The sequence below is a fragment of the Phaethon aethereus genome (genome assembly GCF_964289735.1).
Source record: "Phaethon aethereus genome assembly, chromosome: 15".
In the NCBI taxonomy this organism is placed as follows: Eukaryota; Metazoa; Chordata; class Aves; order Phaethontiformes; family Phaethontidae; genus Phaethon; species Phaethon aethereus.
In genome coordinates, this window is record NC_138591.1 from 1,537,841 (window position 1) to 1,560,536 (window position 22,696).

At 51.3% G+C, this 22,696-nt stretch overlaps 1 protein-coding gene across 1 annotated transcript; it reads right to left on the reverse strand.

The window, feature by feature from the left end:
- Positions 1 to 909: 909 nt before the first annotated feature.
- On the reverse strand, positions 910 to 21,622 carry TRAF7 (TNF receptor associated factor 7; the record flags this gene model as incomplete). The annotated part of the gene is made up of 20 exons (XM_082006737.1): positions 910 to 924; positions 1,174 to 1,293; positions 1,526 to 1,657; positions 1,877 to 1,996; positions 2,822 to 2,944; positions 4,132 to 4,248; positions 4,657 to 4,696; positions 5,112 to 5,194; positions 6,254 to 6,381; positions 6,883 to 6,931; positions 7,942 to 8,015; positions 8,602 to 8,819; positions 9,835 to 9,969; positions 10,539 to 10,722; positions 12,001 to 12,034; positions 13,803 to 13,895; positions 15,229 to 15,345; positions 19,984 to 20,075; positions 21,232 to 21,289; positions 21,542 to 21,622. The coding sequence occupies 20 exons, from the start codon at positions 21,620 to 21,622 to the stop codon at positions 910 to 912; spliced, it is 2,013 nt and encodes a 670-aa protein (XP_081862863.1).
- Positions 21,623 to 22,696: the final 1,074 nt, after the last annotated feature.

A 22,696-nucleotide genomic window follows, 5' to 3' on the forward strand; every position in this document is an offset into this window, starting at 1 on the left:
CCGGGGCAGCCAAGCGCGGCTCTCGGCAGCAGCCCCGCGCAGGGTGGACGGGCGCAGGCTGGAGGCAGCAGCAGAGCCGGCTGCCGGATCCTGCCGAGCGCCTGCAATAACTCACGCTGGCCAGGAACAACTCTTTTCGCTTTTATTGTCAATGAAGAAATAATCAAATCTATATTACAATCTTAAAAACAGTAGAAAATGTGAGTAAAAATGCAACAGAGGCTTCTTCTCTTTAATGTGGAGACCATTATTACAGGGCGGTGAACAATGGGCTTGTGTTATTTGAGAACTAGCTGTGGCATAAAAATCGTACCTGGCTACTCGAGAAAACACCTCTTCCCAGATGGATCAGCCTGACATCGTGGCAGTAAAATTAAATACTAGAGACAGAAGGGGGTTGGGGTCCCAACCCGGGGCAAGGCCTAACGCTCAGTTCTACCATTTACAAAGGGACCAGCCTCCCAGTGTCGCCGCGCTGGCCAGGCCGGCTCCCGCCTGGGACAAGCCAAACCGTTCAGTCCCAGCGCTGGGCAAGGGCTGCGCAGCATCTGCACCGGTGTCCTGGGGCTGCCCGGAGGCGCAGCGTCGCCCCAGCCCCAGAGGATGCTCAGGCGGAGGAGGGCACCCTGCGGTGCGGAAGGCGCTGGCACCGGAACGGCTTCCTCTGCATTTCCCATCATATACGGCAGACCTGAGGGAACATCTGGAGCATCCACGGGCCAAACCCATCCCGAGAGCTGCCAGCCGGGGTCCGCGGGTGGGGGAACCGGCCGATGGGCAGCAGCAGGCAGTGGTCAGTGCGGAGGGGAGCTGCAGCAGTTATTTCATAGTGGTGTTAGTCACCCAGCAGGCCGACGGAGGGGAGGAGTTTTTGGTCTTTCAGTGTGCAGGACTAGTGTGGCGCTCTCGCTAGCACGTCCAGACCTGCGGAGGAGAGGCAACAAGAACCCATGGCAGAGACTGTTCTGAGCACTCTGTGGGCTTCTCTTCACCCTCTTGAGAAGCTTCCCTTTGCACTTTTGGCTTCCACAACACCCTCTCTCAGGAGTTAAACCTCCCAAGCGTTGTGAACCATCCCCTTGTTTGTTTGAAGATGGCTTGTAACTTAATTACTGCCCTTGTTCTAGTATTAGAAGAGACCAAACCATCAAGGAGAAGCCCGAGGAAACCAACCTTTACAGTGCTGTCCACAGCGCCGGAGAAGAGGCGGCCCCTGGAGACTGCGAGGGCAGTGACGCTACCCTGGTGTCGCAGCAGCGTCTGAGTACAGATCATGTTGTCCATGCTCCACACCTACGGGCACACAGGAGGCGTGAGCCAAACGAGCGGCATGCGGGAGGGACGGGGGATGCACTGGGAGAGACACGGGGGATGCTGCGTGCCACAGGGTTCGAGCCAGGTGACACGAATTAAATATGAGGCCATGTGTCATGCAGGGATCCCCTGTCCTCCCTTCCCCTCAAGGCTGTCCATCCTTTAACAGTGCCAACTGCACAGACGCAGCTGCGCATCCCTGGACACGTACCCTGAGAGACCGGTCATACGATGCACTGAAGACTTTGGTTTGATCTGGTGTGGAGATGACAGCGAGGGCGTAGACTGTACCCACGTGCCCAGTCAGCGTGCGGACTTGTTCCTTTGTCTCGATATCCCAGACCTGTGGAAGGAGAGCAGGGCTCGGAGATGGCACTGGGCTGCAGACCGCCGCCGACTTCTCTGAGAGGCGTTTCCCCCTCCACGCACACCTCCAAGGTGGGTGCTGTGCACCCATACTCCAGGTGCGCCATGAAGAGGACTGGCAGAGCCAGGCCCCTGCCTCCTTGCCTCTCTCCCCCAGCCTCAAGCCAATAAGTGCGTCAAACCCCGCAGCCCTCACATGGATGAGGTTCTCGTAGGTGCCACACACAATATGGTGGTTTGTTACAGCGATGGAGTAGACGCTGCCTCCTGACGTCTGCAGCACGTGGACACACTCCAAGTTGCGGATGTCCCAGATCTGAAAGAGACACCAGAGCAAAGGATGAGACCCACGCAGGGACCCCTCTCCAGGAGGGAGCTCCCTTGAATCTATTCTCCTGCTTCACACGGAGTCAGCCTGGCTCCATGTGTGCCCAGATCGCATCTTTAAGGACAAATCTGTCCATCTGGGAATGTTCAGTACTAATGAGCGAAGTCCTGCTATCATATTTAGCTGTCCAGCTTTGAACATCCAGATTGAAAAAGTTGTGGAGATTGCACACCCTTTGTGTGTGACTATGCACACCCAGGTGCACACACACGTGCACACACAACCCACTCCTTGATAGCACTAAAAACTGACGCAGACAAATTAACAGGGATTTATTAACACTGAGGAGGGCAACTTCAAATTCTCTTATGTCACCCAGATGCTAAGAGGTGAACTATTCATCAAAGCCTGAGCCAACACAGATGAGGGCATTTTGGAGCCCACACGCAGATTTATGGTAACTCTGCAGCCAGACAGTGACCTTCTCCTCTGATCCACAGGACTGTCAGCGCAGATAACGCCGCGGCAGCTGCGGAGGCAGCGTGAGCCGCCATGGCTGTGAGGCTGCGTTTTATCTTAGCGAGCATCCCCCGGCAGCTGCGCTCCCCAGGACCAGCCAGAGCCCAGGCTTTGTGCCTGCAAAGATGCACTCGGCACAGTAAAATCTAGTGTGTCAGCAACGCTACAGCGGTGCTCCCACATCCTAGCAGCTACCTTTTGTCCTGCTCCACCAACCCATGCTGCAGAATACAGGTACGTAGAGGCACGGGGAGAGCTGATGGCTTACAGTTGCCACGAGTCTCAGGGTCCCACCTTGATTGTTTGGTAAGATCCGCTGTAGAGATAGTTTTGAGAAGCCACCAGTGCTCGCACCCAGTGATTGAGGCCTGTCAGCTCCTTCTTCAGTTTGAGCTCGGTACCTACAATATCCCAGACCTGTGGAAAGCACAAACACACACACGGAGGAGAGTCTCAGCAGGACCAGGCAGTGGTGGGGCAGAACAGGTCAGGCTCTAGCTGGGGGCCAGGTGCTGCCCTCCCCAGCCCAGCCAGCCAGCACAAGGCCCTCCCAGCTCCCTAAAGGGAACCTCGTGCTGGCTCTCCTGCCCCATGGGAATTGCCTGAACCCACTGACTTACAGATAAAACACACAATAACTGCTGAATAGGCATGTTCCCCAAGGGCCTGGCAGAGCTCGCTGGGAGCCTGCATTATCACTGTCAGAGACCCTGCCCTAGCGGAGCCATGGGCTTGGAAAACCCAAACCAAATCTACAGTAAAGAACAGCTCTGAACTTCCCCTGCCAGCCTGTCCCCACAAAGCTCCATTCCCACAGCTCCTGGGAAACCGAGGCCAAAACACCCAGCCCGCAGGGACCGACAGATCTCACACCACCCCTCCAAGCAGCACTACTGGTCTGCTTGGCTCATCTGGCACAAAGTGGCTGGGGACCACAAAAACAGAAGGCCCCAAGTTCTCCCTCTGCTTAGTGCTGCCTCACTACTCCTCCAGCCCCGAGCACTCTCTAGATAGCTGAACCACTCCAGGCTCCAGATAAAGAAAAGAGCATGCACCCTCTTACAGATGGATGGTCCCATAAGCTGCCATCAGGAGCTGGAAACAGAACCAAGGGAATCTAGCCAAGGCTTTAAAGGGCAGCTTGCAAAGCTGTTCCCTGATTTCCGCATGCTTTAGGTAAAGAGTGCAGATTCAGGATCCTTTGGAGGGGATTTCAAAACAGGCAGCCTGAATCCCCAGACAATTCTGGACTCCAGACACAATTCCCAATGGTCTGAGTATGTCTGTTGGGGGCCCAAGGACACACACTCGGGAACTGCCAAGATACTCCACCTGCAGCCTCAGGTTTACAGAGTTAGAAGGAACAAAAATTCTTTTTTCAGCCAGGTCTCAGAACATCTTTGACTGCAGCACAGAGCATGGGCTAAGCCTCTGCAGTGCTGGCTGCTCTGTGTAGCTGTGCTTCTCTGTGTGGCTCAGGAGAGCAGAGGAACAAGTTCACCTACAGACCAAACTGCCACCTTCTTCCTCTTTGGACACTGCTGCCTGACAATTTGTACCATTGGCCCCCAACCAGACCAAGAGGAGCCACCCCAGAGCTCTACCTTGATGGCTTTGAGAGAGCCGCTGAACAGCATGTTGTGTGAGGAGACCAAAGTGCAAACAGGATTGTCATGTGCTCGGATCGTGTTCACTTTCTGCAGGTTTTGAATATCCCAGACCTGCAAAGGAGAAGAATAACGCCTGTGAGGGGCAGGGGCAGCCCCTTGTGCCCTTCCCCTTTGCCTCTGAATGCAGGCAATCACACACGGGCAAAACCGCAGGCAGGACAGGGCACTTGTATGAGCTGACCACTGACCACCCTGCTCCAGCTCAGAGCACCAGCCCCCTGCTCCCCACGCAGGAGCGGGGAGCGGGAAACCCAGCCCGCAGGCAACACCCAAATCCAACCCACGAGCAACTTGGCTGAAGGCAGTGGATAAAGCACACGCAGGTTATCAGTCACACCACTGGCAGCTGAAGAGCCTTAGAGAAAAAAGGATGCAGGTCCCTGCTCTACAACAGCCATGGGCTGGCCTGTAGATCTCACATCCCAACTGCGAAGCGGAGCAGGGGTCCTGGGTACTCACAATAATGGTGCAGTCAGCAGAGCCACTGTACAGCTTGTTCCTGTAATGTCACCAGAAAACAAAAGGAGGTCAGCGAGGGAGAGCGACGAGTGCAGGGTCCCAGCTTGTTCCCAGGCACCGTGCTGGGCGAGGAGCTGCAGTCCCACAGCCTCACTGGGCCAAGACTAAACACACCAACCCCAAGAGCAGAGCCCAGGTCTCATGGGGAAGGCCAGGCTGGATTGGAGCAGGAGGCCAGGCACCCTGCTGGTGACCAGGGAAGGAAGCCAGGACAGCAGGGGAGGACAAAGAGATACGTGCTTTGTCGCTTTTTAAAGAGCAAAGAGGCAAGATGTGCCTTTCATGCTCAATCTTGGCACATGCAGGACTGAGGACGGGAATTGTACAGGCATGCTCAGGAGCCCCAGTGCTCTCCCCGCTCTCTCTTGCAGGGGCAGGTGTCCCTTTCCACTCACCCCTGGATGCAGAGAGCCAGTACAATTCCATCATGACCCTCCAAGGTCTTTTGGCACTTGTATGTGGTACAGGTATCCCACACCTAACAGGAAACACAAGTCAGCAGAGGCTCACACGCTGGCAGACAGAGCAGCTGGGAACCCGGGCAGGATGTCAGCAAAGCCACAAAAGCACCGAAACGAGGAAACAGGCTGTCACCTGGGCACCTGCCTTCCGGGCTCCCAGGCAGAGATAAGCTTGTCTAGGAAAGAAAATTTACTGCAAAGGGTCAGGTTGAAGTTAATGAGACACTGGACAGCAGCACGCATCAGCCCTCTCCAGCGCTGCCTTTCACAGCCCAGGCAAACACAACAGACAACCAGAGAAGCGGCTCTCGGGCTCCTGCTTTAGCAACTCACACCCCACCCTGGGGCTCCAATGGCACAGCACAGCCCCCTCTGCACTGCAAAGGTCTTCCCCACTCAGCACACACCACTCTCTCAAGAGAGGGAACACAGGAATATGGTGCCCAGAGCAGCCAGGACAGGGAAGAAAGCTGTTTTCTTTCAATAAAGTACAGTAATGTCCATTTTCTTCCCTGTGGCTCTTGCTATCACTCAAAGAACCTAAACCAAAGCTCTGCTCCTGGCAGGGCTAGTCGTGGCAGCCCGCGTGGCTCCCCAGCCCAGCCAGCAGCCACCACAGTGACACTGGGAACTGTTGTTTAAGTTGCAGTGGAGCAGTGCTGTCAGTTTGAGTTACTGAAAACAGGACAAAAGAAAACAAACATGCCATAAAATGGAAAAAGGACACATTTGATCAGGGGAAAATGTTTTTTTCTAAGACGATTTTTTATAACAAGGGAAAATAAAATCAGAAGCTGAAATAGGCTTGGATGCCCTAAACACCATATAAAGCAAAACCAGGAGCAGCAGGAATGAGATTCTAATCAGGGCTTTGCAAAAACCACTATTTGTCTCTCGATTTCACTATCACATAACATTTCCTCGCAGAGAATTTTGCCCAACTATAAATGCAAAGAATCATTAAAGATTCTTTGTGAGAAACTTTGGGAAGTGACATCTCCCCATCCCACAAACTTTAACAGCTTCTGTCCCACCTGAACCACATTTACAAATGCACAGAAGAGGCAAGCTCTTACCTTAATGGTTTTGTCTGAAGAGCCACTGAAGAGCAAGTCTCCTATGGAGTAAACGCACAAACACCAGACAGGGCCCTGGTGTCCCACAAAGGTCCCCTTGCACTTGAAGATCTGCTGAGGATCATAGGCTACAGAAAGAAGAGGGCAGGTGAGAGGTGGGAGAATGGTGCTGCGCCACATCACGGTGAGTTTGGAGGAGACAGAGCTCCCTGCACCGGTCCAGCAGGTCCTCCTTGCACTTCACGTTGTTGCAGGCCAGAAGGAACCGTGAGACCCTCCCACTCTGGCTGGGTCTCATGTCCCACCCTTACGGCTCATTGACTTATCATCGCTTTGAGCCCCAGGACTCACTGCCCTAATGCAATCCCCAGGCTGGACCTAGGGAGGCCAGAGATGCAGAGTCCACTTGACATCTCCCCCAGAAGTTAATAACCCTGCAGCACTGTGAGCTCCCCTTCAGCCAGTGCTTCTGGCAAACTCTCCCACCGGTACTTTCTTCCTGCAGCAGCGTTGATCCTGTGAACAAATCACTGCTGCACCCAGAGACAACTGTGACCATGCCTAAAATGGCTCACTGGGCCATCGACCCAAACCCGGCCTGAGAGGATGAAAACCACAGGCATACTCACATCCAAGGATGCCCATGTTCAGCCGAGCATTAATGTGGGAGAGTTCATCCTGAAAAACAGAACAAGCTGCATGAGCTGCAGAACCATCGAGACCAGTTCTGCCCTCCTGGGCATGGCTTTAAGACTGTTCCTCTCCACTGCTAAAAGCACCCTTGCCTTTGGACAGGTCTTGACTCCCTGTGAAGGCCCTCCCTCAGCAGCTGACTCATTCTCTGATCGGATGTCTCCTGCTTTAGGACTGCACGCATACATCCCTCTGTCACCTCCCTCCAGAGACAGCATCTCAGACCTGCACCGAACTCCTCAGTATTCAGGCAGGCACAGAAATACCTTTCAGAATATATCGTCCTGGCTCTGCCGTTCACCAGACTGCTAAAAATAATCAAATCAGTTATGGGGACTGCTTGCTAGAGAAGAATTGGAAGGTCTTTTTGTAGTCTCCTCCACAGCCTAGTCCCTACTACATCCATGGAGACCCTCTTCATTAGGTAAACCAGGGTGAGCACCTCCTGATCAGTACATCCAGTGGGATGCAGTCTGCCTGAACTAGGGAGGAAAGTCTACCTAACATCACTGCTTGAATAATGTCCAAAATTATGAGGCAGCTCTCACTCCCAGCTTGTCAGCAGGGATCTGCTTATCTTCCTGCTTTCTCTGCAGGCAGGGAGAAGGGCACACTGTCCCTGGCTAGTATAAAAGGTACAGGAGTGCTCAGGCTTTGGAGCAGAGGGCTCTCTCCTTGCTGCAGGGGTTCTTTCCTCTGGTAACACATTTCAAGAGCAGCAACAGGCTGAGAAAAGACAGCAGGAACAGTTAAAACCGCAGCTCAGACACAGTGACCAGAACATGCTCACTGAGCTCCCTTTAACTCAGCTTAGAAGAGACCTCCACCCAGACCCAGCCACAGTAAAAGTAAACCGAACCTGGGGTGAGCAGAGCCGGCAAGCAGAAGGGATCCCGAAAGACTCTGCTCACTGCAGGAGAAGCCTAACTAGTAGCAGAGCCAGCAGCTAACTGCATGCAATCCCTTTTCACCCCAGGGCCCGGCCCTCTCCTCACGTTCAGCATGGAGGCGTCCCTGCGGAACTCCATCAGGTCCTCGCTCAGCTTGCTCTGGTTCTCGTCCAGCACATCTATGAGAGATGGACAGGGCCATAGTCACTGCCGAGTCAGTGATGGCATCCAGGGGAACAGGCAGAGGACACCCGCTGCCACCTAACCTCTGAACAAGGAGGGAGGAGAACGCACAGCTGTTATCAGAGGCGAAAAGCAGGAGGTTGTCTGCTACTCAAATGCAAATTGTACTTGGATGCTGACGACCCAGCAAATTTCAGAGGCAAGACAGGGTTGGGCACAGCAAAGGTGTTCAAGAACCATGCTTGTGCCAGGGTGGCTGCATTGTTGGGTGTTTGACTCACTGACTTTTATGGCTGTCTGTGCCCATGGACTGCCAGGAAACAGTCATGGGAGAAAGGTGGTAGCTGCCTGCAGACACTTCTAGGACTTGCCATGTGACTGCAGGATTAGGTCCCGTGATGTTCTGGCAGCAGAGAAGTCAACAGAATCCCTATTTGTTCCTCTGCAAGGAATATCTCAACCTCCTGAAACCTGCTCTGCACCAGTTTCAAACATGGAATGAATCCTGTCATCCGCCATCCTAACAAAGAGCTGCCCTGTCCCTACAGCTCTGACCACGGAGGTCATCCAGTGCAGACTCACCAAACTTAAGCTCCAGGTTCTTCTCCAGCTGGTCGATTTTCTCAGAGAGCTTCCCCAGCATGGAGCGCAGGAAGGCAATTTCCTGGTCCTTCTGAGCCATCGCCACCTGCATCTCATGGAAGCGATCGTCTGTCTGCTGCAGGAACTCCTTCAGACCCTCGAACTTGCACATCTCCAAGTGGGTCTCATAGGTGTCTTGATTTCCTATGAATGTGCACCTACAAGGGGAAGGCAGACTGGCTGGAGCAGGGCTGACACTGCAGACCTCCACGCTCAGCTGGCTCCTCAGAGGGAGGTCTGAGGTCTGTGTGGGTCCCAGGTGTTCTGCAGTACCAGAAGCAGTGGTACTGCAGTTCACTATCCTGCTGAGTGCAGGCAACTGCAGGGCAACAGAGAGGCCAAGCAGCTCCTGCTCTTCCAGCCAGGGCACTGGCCCCAAACTGAACTGTCTGTCTGTCTGTCTAGGTAGTTGCAAGGAAAACCAGGTCTTGGGCAAGAGACAGAACGTGGTGTCAGTTCGTGTGCTCACCAGGAGCACAACCTAAGAGCCATCAAAACCAATGGAAAAAACTACAGCTGACCTTGGCAGATGCTGACTTGGGCCTGCAGCATGGCAGGGAGTCAGGGCTGCTCTGTCAGGACTCACCCTGCTCTGCCTTCACTTCAGGACATGGTTTAGTGGGCTTGGTGGTGTTGGGTTGATGGTTGGACTTGATGATCTTAAAGGTCTTTTCCAACCTTAATGATTCTGGGATTCTGCCAAGACATCTCTTCCTGCAACAGTAACCTTAGCTGTGCATCCTGCAGGGAATCCCCAGCCTGGGCTGCACTCCTGCTCAGGTGACAATCAACCCTCCAAGGCTGATCAGCACTTCCCTTGTCCTGGGAGAAGAACTGGTTTGAAAGACCCTTCCGCAGTGCTCACATTACTCTGGTACTCCTCCCTGCATGGCTCTGGCCACATCCACTGCTCTGACTTTCTGCCAGCTGCTTCTTCTGCCTATGCACCTCAGTCTCCTCCTCGGCTGCCAGCAGGGCCTACAGCTGGGCAGCATGACCAACAAGGGGCTCGGGGGCTGCCTTCTGCAAGCCTCATCTCAGTCTCAGGCCAGTGCACAGCACTGGGTAGAGCTGCTCAGAGCCCATGGAGCTATCCCAAGGCTGCAGTAGCCAAAAAGCATCTCAGAAATGAGCTCAGTGCATCCTTCCCACTAAAAATCAGCAGCTCCTTACCCATATTTAGAGTGGGGACATTTTATATGCTCGCACTCTTTCAGATGTGCCTCCAGGTTCATTTTCAGGAGCGGTGGGCAGCTGGGGTTATTGGGGCAGCGAACCGGCCTGTAATCACAGCTGCTTTCATGATCTCTGCCCATGGAGAGAAGCAAAAGGAGGGAAAATCAGCAATAAGCAAAAATGAATGGAAACAACACAGACCGTCAGGAAAGGAACAAACCAGCCCTGTGAGACTGTCAGGTGATGGAAAGCCTCCTGCTCTAAGACTGGAATTACAGCTTTAAATTCTCATTTGGCCACTAAGTTCAGAGTAATAACACGCCACATTGATGCAGGGAACATCTACTTCTGCAGCTGATTGACTGAGCCTTCAGGCAGCTATCAACAACGGGCAATGGTCAGGTGACCGGGAAGACAGTGAATGCATTTAGGTTGAGGAGGGAGATAGATTTCAGATTCCTGGGATATAACTTAGGATAACTCCTCTTACAAAGAGAATCCCAAAGTCTCTGCTTGACCACAGTGTTTCACCCCAGAAGTGAGGAGGCTGTTTTCACAGTGTGGCCCCTGCCCCAGCAGAGCACTGCTGGTGGGAGCCGCACTGTCCCCAGGAGCCGCAGGGCAGCTCAGATATGACAGCAGATTGCTGGTGGTGAAGCCCTTTCCCTGGAGAGGCTGCACGCTGGTAACAAGCCACTTACTTCCTGGCACTCAGTTTAATTGTAAACGGGCATCCACGGGGGTCCACCTCGAAGGCAGCGGGCTTGCTGCTGGCTGCAGGCCGGCAGCCATACTTGCAGTGAATGAAGAGCTCCCCGATCTGCTCAGCCACTGCAATGTTGTTAACCACTACGGTCAGTTTGGCATTGTCCACGGGGCACTTCTCTGCCAGGTGGGGAAGCAAAAGAGAGAGAGAGTCAGGGAGGGCTGAGACACCGCAGGAGATTTTATTTTTTTGCCTTCTCTGGCCAAGACGGCCAACTCCCAGATACGTGGCAATGGAACAAGCCATGAATATTCACACAAGGTCTGCAAGCCCACTGTCTCTGGTTTGTCGTGGAGCTTGGTGAAAAGTTAGTTTATGTTAATCCATGATAATCTGAGCTAACTGCCAATGAAACAAGGCCACACGAATTCAGACTACTTTGTGCTTGCTGACATGTGAGAGTATTCACAGGCAGTGACCACAAATCAGCAGGTGCCCCATACATAACCTGTTCGCCCACCCAGGCCGGGGGCTCAGCTCCTCTGCTGCCAGTGGGGCACCGCAGGCCGGGGATGCTGCAGCGAAGCAAAGACATGAGCTTTGAGGGAAGGAGCAAAGCTGAGCAACTCCGGATTGCAACAGCAAAGCCTTTTGCTACAAATCTGCTGGTTGGGATAGATACAGCACAACACGGTGACAGAGGGTTAGCATGCAAAGCAGAGGGACCCCTCACATGTGGAAGACCAACATCTTAAGACAAAAAAAGCTGCTGTTTTTCTGGGCTCCCCAGGGAGCCTTCTCAGGGCTCGCTGTTCTGGTAATATGAATGGCTTGGCTTTGTGCTAAACAACGGCTTTCCAAGAGGGGCACAAGACCGTGCCAAATAAAGTCTTTTCCGTAGCGCAGAGTCCAAACCAAGCAGGAGCTGGTTAGGCCAGACCAGCAGCCAGACACTCGGGCTCCACCAGGTTTCTGGAAGAGCTGGGTGAGGAAAGCAGCTCCGCGTGCTGCTGCGCACGGGCTCAGGCAGCGGCCAGAGAGCTGGCACTAACGGGCTGGGGGAGGAGGGGTTTGATGGGTCCCTGCCAAACACGGTCCCCCTGTTCCTTAGACAGGCAGCCACAGAAAGCTTTCTGTCTGAAATCAGTGGGTCAGCTCTGGGCGAGACATGTATTATCCTGGGATTATCCATTGCATATTCCAGGATTTGAGAACATCCTGTGCCCAAGAGCCGGGCCTAGTCCTCTAGTGACCATGCTACAGCGCGTACCTTCAGAGCTCCGAGCTGCAGAGCCACCCAGGCCTCAGCCCCTCACTGCTGCAGTGGCAGCCTGTGACTGACAGCTTGTTTTAGGCCCTTCAGACATCTTTCTGCGGGTTTCTTTTTAAGTGAAAGCAAACAAACCAGAAAATAACAGCATTTTGGCTGCATCACACAAGAACAGTTCTGTACTCACCAGATGTTAAGGCACATCTTCTGCAAAATGTGTGCTGTGGAGACAAAGAGGAACAGCAGTGTCAGCATAAGCAATATCGGACAAATTATTCCCTGTGGCTAACGGTGGGAAAGGTGGGAGATACCAAAGCCTGTGGCACAGGGGCCTCCGCAGCTGTTTTGCCTGCTTTATAGCTCAGCGCGCTCTTAAGTCTGCACGACAGGGCAAAAATCAGCTGCTGGCTCAGGCAGCTAAGAGTGCAACACAGGTCCTGTTCCTGAGACGTATTAAACACCCAGTTTGAAGCTTTGAGGGTTCTGCCCTGTTCAGGATCAGGCCATGATCACGGTGCAAGCCAAAGCCATGGGTATGTTCTGCCACACTCTGCTACTCCTACCTTCCAAGTCCGCATGGGCTTTCTCTACTTCACCCTCCACTCAGTCCATGTCATCCCTCTCATTTCCCTGAGGAAGTCCTCAAGGGGAAGAGCACCAGTCTGGCCTCTGCCTGTCCTTGGCCAGTCAGCCCATCACATATATCCCTCTGTAGCTCTTCTGACGTAGCTGAAGCTGTCCTGCTGTCAGGTAGATGGGACAGCTGGTTTGTAAGCCCATTAAATGCACTGTAAATTTTGCCACTTTAAATAGCTTTCTATCTATTCTTAGGGCAGAAATGTATAGTAACAATTTAACTTGATAAAGTAGCAGATTCAGTCTAATATGCTAACAAATATAAAGAAAGGAACAAAGGCTGCAGTATTTCACTGGTCCTGAGCTTGCCCCATGGGTTCTCTGGAGCCTACTCAGCCACATTCCCCTGCCACAGGGCCAGCGCTTGGCAGCAGCGCTGGGGAGGCTGCAAGTCACTCTTCAGAGCTGTTATCTGCTGCCCTGCTCACGTGGCCTTTTCCTGCCCTGCACAGCTGCATGGTGCTCTCTCCAGAGCTGCCAAACCAGGTCGGCAAATGAAGCCAGTCTGCTTCCTGCAGCAGATTTTTTTTTTCCATATTAACCAGTAAATCTCAGTGTCTCCATGAAGAGCTGCTTACTGAAACGATGCAGTGAAACTGCACCAACTTCCAGCACCTTTGGGGATAGCACCCTCACTGCAATAAACAATCCTGCTCTCTGCTTTTGTTGCTACAGCTCCATCCTAGCAATCAGAATCACATCAGAAGCATTAGAGACCCCGTCACAAAGCCATCTTTCTTCACATGGAGCATCGAAGCAGGAATAACATACAGTTTCTATTAAATCCCAGTAAAATGGAATATAGAAGAATATTCATAATACGCTGTGCCTTTCATTAGAGGATCTCAAATCCCTTTGCAAGCATTAAATAAATGAAGCTTCAAGCCATTCCTGTTTTACAAGAAACACTCTCCTCTCAACCGAAGAGCAGCCATTCCTGGGGTGCCCAGGAGGCAGCAGCACTCCGCAGAGCCCTTCAGGACAGGGAACGAGGAGTTTTACACCTCACTGAAGCCACACCACAGAGACTGAACGTGGCCAGGATAGGGAGGCTGACAGTACAGCTCTCCTGGGAAAAGCTACCCAAATTTAAGCAAGCCCCGGGCTTCTCCGGCTAAGTGCGGAGTGCCCCGCACACCCCACTGCAGACCGGTTCAGAGCTGCCCTATGGGGAAGTCTAACACACGTCCATGAGGATCTCTGCTCCCATGCTGGCCTGGCTTCCCTGGGCACGGGCTGCCTTGTCTTTGCTCACTCAGGCTGACAGTCACTGGGGCCAGTCAGGGCTTGGCTATAGCTCACACAGGACATCTGTGGAGCCCACACTCGTCATTTGGAAGAGTACTGCCTTACCCCACAGGTTGTGATGACTGGATCCTTAAACACGCTACAGCACAGTTGGCAGCACAGCTTCACGGACGGTTGTTCAGCAAACACCAGTGGCTCCTGAAGAGGAGGAGAGAAAGGGACAGAGAGAGCACAGGGATTAGTCCAAACACAAGAGCCTCCAGCTCTGCAGGAGCAAAACAACTCTTCAGCAGTGAGCCTTGGGGAGCCTGGGGCACAGGGCACACCAAGGATTTCATTATCACAAAATAAACTTTTGTCTGGATATGCTGACCTCCAGTCTGTAAAGAGACAGGGGAAGAATGAACTTGGGAATGGCTGGAGACCCTCAGCTCATCACAAACTGGGGGCCACCAGTATCTGGCAGGATAAGGACGCGACAGCAAACTGCACAGACCAACTTCTTTGCTAGTGACTCAAGTCACCAAAACTGTGCGAGCTGCACTGTCTGGTACTTTTTGCTTGGTTGGACTGAACAGTGTGCTGTCAAAAACTTCCCCTGTAGTAAGCCTGAAGTTGAAAAGCAATTTTAAAACAGCTTGAGCTTTTGTATTTTTGAAACATCCCAAAAGAAGGGCTCCTTCATTCCCTTATGATGCAGAAACAACATTGTTTCTGCCGCAATGGGCCCATCTCTCCAGTTTTGTTTACCAGCTAAGACTGCTGGAGCACAGGCTCTGAGCACGTCCTCATGGAGCAGCACAGCTCTCCACTCCACGCCAGAGCAAGGCTTCACATTTCAGAGCACTTCAAATCAATCACTGCAGTTCGGTCTGTCTTTTCATCCTGTGCTGCTCTCAGAAACGCAAACACAACCCCCTGGGTTCCCAAATATGAAACACACATTTTTATCCCAGATCTGTGGCAAAATGCCGCCTGGCCTTTTATGCATCCAGTCTGGGGTTAGTTACTGGGTCACAAGCTAAGCTCAGCTTAAAAGTGTCCTCCCCCAATACGAGTCACATGTGGATAATTCCTTGCACCCTCCTGGGGCTGGCAATCAAGTCAGTGGGGTGCCACACAGCCCTAAATGCAGGATGGGGCTCTGAATCAGTGGGGAATTTTATTAGTCTTGCTGCCTGAGGCTAGACCACCAGCCTAAAGACTTGCAACCCCCTACTGCTCTGCAGCAGAGCCAGGGAATCACACATGACTTTGCAAAGACTTACACTTTTTCTGAGAGGCAGAAAAGCTTCACCATTGTCCCCTCTTTACAGAGAGGGAAATGGTACACAAGGAAGCAAAATAACTTGCAGAAGCCTGTGGGGGAAACAAAATTAAAACCAGGAGTCTCGACAGCCAGGCTTTTAGTTGCCAGACATCACAAAAAATCTGCCCATGACAGCTCTGTGTACTCACAAGAGTCCACTAAGTTACTCTTTTGACACTGAACTTCCTAATACTGCTCCTTCAGACAATCCCAAATACCTACTGGCTCCTCCTCTTCCTCATGGAGTGAGAACGTCGAGCGCAAGGACATGTTGGACTCAGAGTGCAATGAACGGACGGAGATAGCAGAGTCAGAGCGGCGTGGGGTGCTGATCGGAGGCTTCAAAGAGATAAAAACCAGTTCTTGTTATTGCAAATAATTCCCCCCGCTCCAAAACCCTATGCACAGACTTCAAGTGCACTCTCCCTGCCCAGCAAAACTCAGCTGCTCCATTTGTTCATCCACTCTGCCAAGCTGCATTGAGTGGCCCCCAGAAGTAGCACGTCTCGCTGCTGCGTGCCCTTCCCGGCAGCCGGGAACACTGCACCATGCTCAGAGACAGGACAGGCATCGTTCAGGTTTAACGTACTAAACCGAGCTGACATCTAAATTCCAAGCACGTAACTTTCTCAAAGGTGCATTCGTTTGTACACTTACCGTGCGCACCCGCAAAGCAACGGTTTGGAAGAATTAATCCTTCACAGAAAGCTTTGTAAATCTCCCCCAGAGACAGCTACCAGCTTCTGCAATTTCTATAATCGCTGCAGCAGCACTTGTTGTTGCACTCGCTATCTAACTTCTGCCAAATTTCTTTGCGTAAGTGTGGAGACTTCCTTCTATTCAATTCAGTAACAGACTGGCTTTGTCGCTTCCTGCTCGGGAGGGGAGAGCTAAGTGGACATCGCATGCACCAATCAAGAAAAATCCCACTGGTTACGGCGGCCTGGGGATTGGCTTTGAGGGAGTGCTGCCACCAGAATATTAACCAGCAGTGCATCTCGAAGGGTGGAATATCAACCAGCAGCACGTAGCCAAGATGCAATTCGGCATCAAAGCAAAACCAGAGACCCTTCAGACCATGGGGTGATTGGATTTGGGGGTTTAGAATGGCCGGCAGCACAGCCACTGCTGCGTTACTCTGGAAGAGACGCTGCTGACAGACTGGGAAGAGTGCAGAGAAGCAATGAAAGTCTTCAAGGAGCAGAACGGATGGGCTGACAAAGAAATGGCAGAATGAAGCCACAAGCTCCAGATGTTTAGCATCAGGAGATGACCAATGCCCAGACTGCCAGCACCTGCAGGTATCACACCTGCAGGTGGCTTGATTGTAGCCTACATCAGTCACAAACTCCTAGAAGTGCTGGCTCTAAGGAGCTCTGGAGATTGCTGGCCCTGCTGCCCGCTGGAAGAGGGACTCTCCCTGGCCCTGGGTCAGGTCAGCCCTGGCGCTGCCCAGCTGGAATAGGGAAAGCTGCACAAATGAGACTCTGCCTCCCCAGGTTCCTGTCCTGCACTACCTTGTGAGCAAATATTTTTTCCTCGCGTTCAATCTGAACCTCCTGAGCTGCATTTTGTGTGCTTGCCCTGGGTGAAAGTGTGTGACACCAGACCCAAGGACAGACAAAAGCAATGTAAGAGGCCAGTGGGGCAGGCAGGAAATTCAGCAAAGAAAGATGTAAGATGAGCTTCAGAGACTGCCGTCTTCCCCAGAGACAGACTATACTGCAGCCTGAGTGCAGTCCTTGCTGGGCTGCAGAAAGGGAGCAGACCAGGATCCTGCTGGTTCTTCACACTGCTCTGCTGCTTAATTTTTATGATACTGGGATCCTAGGAGCTCAGCAATGCTGCATCTGCTTAGAAGCCAAAACACAAAGATCCCCTCCTTAAAGAAGGCATATTTATTGACTAAATATGTAAACCTTGAAGACGAATGGTTTTAACAAGGTAAATCAATTTTATGTGTGTCCATTAATTTTATCCTTTTCCTCCACTAGTAACAGAGGTTATTAAAATAACAAGAATGACAGTGCATAGTTGCCATTCTGGAGGTGACACAGAGATCAGGGCAGCAAAGGCAGGCTCTGCAGGGAGGCAGCTTTATCAAAAGCAACATCCTGTGTGGATCACTGATGGCGGGGAGGGGGACTGCAGCCCAAGAGCACTTCCAGGGGGCAGGGGTATGAGACACAGCCTCGCTAGGCTCGTGCAACACTGCAGGCTCAGCTCCCTGTGCCCCGGCTGGGAGGGCTGTAGTGACAACGTGGAATGGCAGAGGTGCGTGCTGGCGTTTACTGCCCTTCTAGGTACCTCCAGCCTTTGTTTTTGCCACGCAAACAAGCTAAGACACGAGAGACCTCAGCTCTACAGGGTTAGTCACTGCACTGCTTCCCCCTCCTAGCCTGGCTATTCAGACTGAGCTTTGCAACACTAGTCATGTGTAGAGCAGCCAGCACGAGGGGACTGACTGGAGGGTGCTCTTGCAGTGCAAACAGAATAACAGAGCGTGACGACCATAGGACGCCCACCCTATGGGCATCTGCCCAGGCTGGGCGGCACCCGTATGCACCAAAGCCAAAGAGCGCCAGGCCCTGCCGCAGGGCCAAGGTGGCACAAGCGGCACTGCTTCAGCCAGAGTAGGATTTGGGAGGATCTGTTAGAAGTGTCCTGCCTCCCCACAGCTGCACCAGGGCTATTTCTGCACTAAACATCAAGGCCATCTTCAAACAGCCCAAGGATGGAGTGCTCAAACATCTTTTGAAGGAAGATGAATAGCTTGTGGCTGGCCGGTAACTCAGTCCAGCCTCTGGTTCAGACATGAAGCCCCTGTAAACAACTGAGACTTTGGAGAGCCAGTCAGCTCTTCATCCATTAGTATACATTTGCCCCAATATTCAGCTGTAATCTTTAGGTGCAGTTCCCATCATGTCAGCTACAAAAGCAGCCTCCACGCGAAGGCTCTAGTACAGTCCTCATTCCCACTCCCTGTAGGCATAGTGAGGATGGGAACCCGTAACACTGTTTTCAGGAAAGATGACAGCAGCTGCTCAATAATCCCTGCCTTGCACGCAGAACACACTGCTCTGCTTTTGCTTTCATTAACAGAAGCTTTAAAAAGAAAGAAAAAAGGGGTGGTGGAGGTCACAGGAGGGCTCCAAGTCGTCTCCAGCTGTCTCTGACAGCTGACAAGCCCTTGGCAGCTTCTGGAGAAGGGAAAACTTAGCAATGAGAAAGGGAAATCCCAGATTATTTCTTGACAAAGCAAACGAAGCTTCCTAACAGGGTTAGTGAGAGTTTGTCTGGAGCAGCAGGCAGAGCAGGGCTTTGGCGCTTCTGGTTTTTTAGCACCTCACCCTGCAGGCTGCTTCCACCACTCATTAATCCTCTTGCTATTCTTGCTAAAGAATATTTAGCACTCCGGGGAAGGTGGGCTGAGGCTGTCCAAGAGGACTGAGGCTAGGTCCTAGGAAAGATCTCTCCTATTCTTGGCTGCACACCTTAGCTTGTGACACTGGGGTTTTCAAAGGTGTCAGAGAACTTCTCCATCAGACATGGATGAGTGTAATGTCCCCAACACTGCCTGCTCCTCTGGAAAAATCCTCACCTGTGCTCTGTTGGAACTGCACAGCTCATGAAAAGGGTGCAGTGAGCACAGCCCTCAGCCCACAGTACCAGTGCTGACAGCCAAGGGCTTCCTGGAACAGTGGCCCAGCACCAGGGGGTCAGTGATGTGATGGAGAGCTGCATTTGCCAGGGACACCAGGCAAATGTTCAAAGGACTTTTTGAAAAAACAAACACATGCTCACATAAAACACAGCAAGATCTCCGAGCAACAGAAGGAACTTTATAGGATGCTGACAATAAAGTTCTTTGCAATCTGGTGTCAAATTTATTTTAAGAAGTAGCGTGGCTTCATACTGCAGCTGACCCCAGTCTCTGCTAGTATCTAACTTCAGCAGCAGCAGGGATCCATTTATCCCTGTCTTGGAAGCTGTGTTTCGTAGCCTGACAAAGTCTACAATGACTTAGTTAATCTGAAGAGTCTACTCCTCACATGCTTAAATCTAAACAGGAGCTTGTGGTTATGAGATGTGGCTGGAACACTAGGAGTAGAAGAAGATGAAGGCCTCAGAGATATCTGTCCATTCACTGAGGTTTGCTTTGCTATTGCTGTTCTTGATTTGACTGATTTAGCTGATTTAATTTCTCTTTAAGTAACTAACCCTGAGACCTGTTGAATCACTAAATTCCCCAAAAAGAAGTTACTCAGCAGTGAGTGTGATGAATGACAAAGCTGAGTACAAAACCGGGAAGTGCTTTTCTGCAAAGATACTGCAAGACATGGGAATGGTTTGTGTGAAATGACCCCAATGCTGTAATCCCAGGAGATAAGCATACTCGGTAATCTCTGACATCCCACAGTGCAGGTTTCAAACCTGCTCCCTGTGGTCAGAAGCCCCATCTGGAGGTGGAAAGAGGAATAGATTTTCTGGCTGTAAGTGCAGGGCCGGCTGTGCTGCTGGACGATCCATCCAGCATGCCCTGATCGAGACTGACTGGCCTCAGTCACAGCCCCAGACATTGCTGGCAGTAGCTCTGTTTTCTCCTGAGCTCAGGGGACCCAGAGCACACTGCTCACATCAGGAGGCAGGTATACCCTCACAAGTAGGCCTGTGGGATTTGTAGCTCCTGGGTTTTGTAACCACATACATTTCCAAGCAGTCTGAAAATGAGCATCGGCAGTGCCAGCCTAATGCCCCAAGTCAGAATAAGCCTCTGCTTCCCCACTGCACCAACCACAGGAGCAGCCAGGAAATGCTGAGGCTGGTCCTGCCTCCGGTGCAGACATCTGCCTCCGATTGAACACAGTGCATGGGAACGATGAGGGAGGCAGAGAAGCACAGAGGAGCACCAGGCATCTCTCATTTGACATATAATCAGCTAAGCCAGTCAGCAGTGGGGCTCCTGGCAACACCTACCATGCCATCGTCCTCATCTCGTGGGGAGTAGGTAAGTGTGCTGGAGGAGGATGGGGTCCGACGATGCTGTTTAAAAGTATTGGTCCCGTCAGCTTTAAAGCAAATTAAAAAAAAAAAAACAAAGAACATTTAGGCTCCTCAGCAACATTTCCAAGCTATGGATCAGTCTTTGTAGCTGTTAAGTATTCCTTGGAAAAGACTAGGGACTTCCCAACTGCAGTTTCTGACCTGGATATATCCATGCAGGCAGAATAATCCTGATCTCTGACAGCTTGCTGAAATGCATGCAGCCCTTTGAAGGTAGCTTGCCCAGAAAAGAGCACAGATAATATCCTACCAGATCCATAGGTTAAAAATAGTACTAAAAAGTAAACCTTATACTCCCACATATCTCAGTCACCAACAAAAATTGCTTCTGTCAAGGGAGGTCTGGGTATTCTTGTAGCACAAGGAAAGCATGCTAAATTAAGTTGGAGATATTGGTATAAAGACCATATTACTGACTTATAAAAAATTTTGAATGTAAATATTCTGGAGTCCAAAAACATCCAGGGTCCAGAGTCCCATCCAAGTGTAATCTAAACGCTACCCCTTGGCAGATGTTCATTTCCTTATCTAAATGAGTGTCAAGTGATACAGTTTATCTTTACTAAAGTAAGGGTATTTTTGTTCCAAAATGAAACTAGACCTCTTCCTACATTCACACCACGTGCCAGGGCTCAGACTCCTCACCTGCTGGGCTTTGAGGAACAAAGCACAAGAATTTTAAATGAGCAGGTACACTTGCACCCCCTCCCGTCTGAGCTAAAAATGGCCATGGGGGTTTTACCAAAGTGTCCAGACTGACTCACAGTCAGGCAGGGAGTGAAGATGGGAATTTTCAGTGCTGATAATGATTGTGTGAGAAGTTACAGGGATAAATAAGATTTGGGACTGAGCTCTGTATCAAACCCTGTTGTACTATCCTAATTTCAGCAAGGGCTTCCCAGTGCACTGTACTGTTAAGTCTGCCTAATGGGAGAAAATTTCTGTGCATGCTCATTTCCATCATGCCTGGTGATTAGATGCCATGATTAAATAACCCTTGGGCTGCATAATACTAAAAACAGCACCTCGGTACCTGTCTGTAATGAACACAGTCATTCTCCCAACAGCTTTATGATTTGTAAAACAATGACGACAACAACAAACTGGTAGGGATTGCACATAGTGCTCTGGGGAGAAGCTCTATGCATGAAATACACTCACCCTTTGTGATGGTTGTCACAGCAGAGTAGGCTGGCCCAAAAGTTGTTTCCATTCTTGTCTGAAATATTGACAAAATGAAGGTCAGTGCATATCACTGCAGCACAGCCCAAAGGTTTGCCACCTTTCCGGAATTGGTGAAAAAATGTACATATATAACACATATTCCCAACTATTATCTGTGGATATTGTGATTTTTAAGAGGCAAGAAGGTAACATATTTTCTACAGCCATCTTCATTTTCTCAAAAGAAAGGATGAGAATATGAAAGCAGCCCTAGCCCCTATCCTCTGCCAACACCACCGAGCCTTACCCCGTTAGTGTTTTCAGAAGTAGTGATGTTTGTTGTGCCACTGGAGAAACGATTGTAGCGAGTGTTCTTGTTTGAGCTCATAATCTAGGCCAGCATTTGTTAGTCATGGGAGGTTTGCTCTGTGGAAGAAGACAGACAGAAAGAGAGGTTCATTTTACATATTTTCCTGGGCTCAGAGAACACTCTCCTGCAACATTACATTGAAGTATTTACCTAAACTCACATAAACCTGGATTTTCATAAGTAAAGAGCAAGATCAAAGTCAGGTTCCTTCAAATAATTCCCAAATGAGTGTTCAGCCTTTTCTAAAAATCTAGTATCTTTTAAAATTACTCCTTAATCACCCAAACACTGGAATACCCATAACCATTAGCAGCTTTTACAAATATACAACTGTTTTAATAGCAGATGAGACTTCTCAGGAGACTACTCTAAGACAGACAGCATTCCACTGGTCACGATACACATCAATCTTTAAAAAATGAGCATATGCACCAGTTGTGACTGACAGTCCCAGCAGAGGGGAGCCCTATGCAGGCTCTGCATCTGGTCCTGCCCCCCTCCCCAGTTCGAGTGTAGTTCATAAAGCAGGTTGCCTGCTGCTTCCCAAAACACTTCGCACAGAGCGGGGGTTAGGAAGCAGGGTCCTAAAAGGGAGCCCCATCCACAAGACACGGCAAGAACAGAGCAGACTGTCCCGTGGCAGGCAGAGGGATTTCGGCCGAGGCCACAGACACAAGCCTGATCTTGCAGCGTGCTGGGGAGCTGTGAGTGCACGGAGGGCAGAAAAGGTCTCTGGGTGTAAAGCTGTACCAGTAAAACCCTTACCCCATTAACTGTGCGGCTCAGGCTGAAGCTAGCCTGGACTCCAGAGCACAGGGAGCTTGTTCACTCGCAGCTTTGCAGCTCAGGCCACTTTCCGAGCACACGATAGATACATCCCGTTCAGTCACCCAGGGCTTTGCTTAAGCACAGGGTGTCGTGACTGCCTTCCTCCCTCCAGGACCACCCCCTTCCAGATGAAGGAAGAGGTTCCCTGGAAGCCCCACATCATCCTCAGCTGGGGTGGTAGAAAGGGATCCCTCCAAGGGAGCCGCTTTCCCGGGCAGGCTGTGCCGTGCTTCCTGGCACTTCCAGCCACAGAAACCAAAGCCT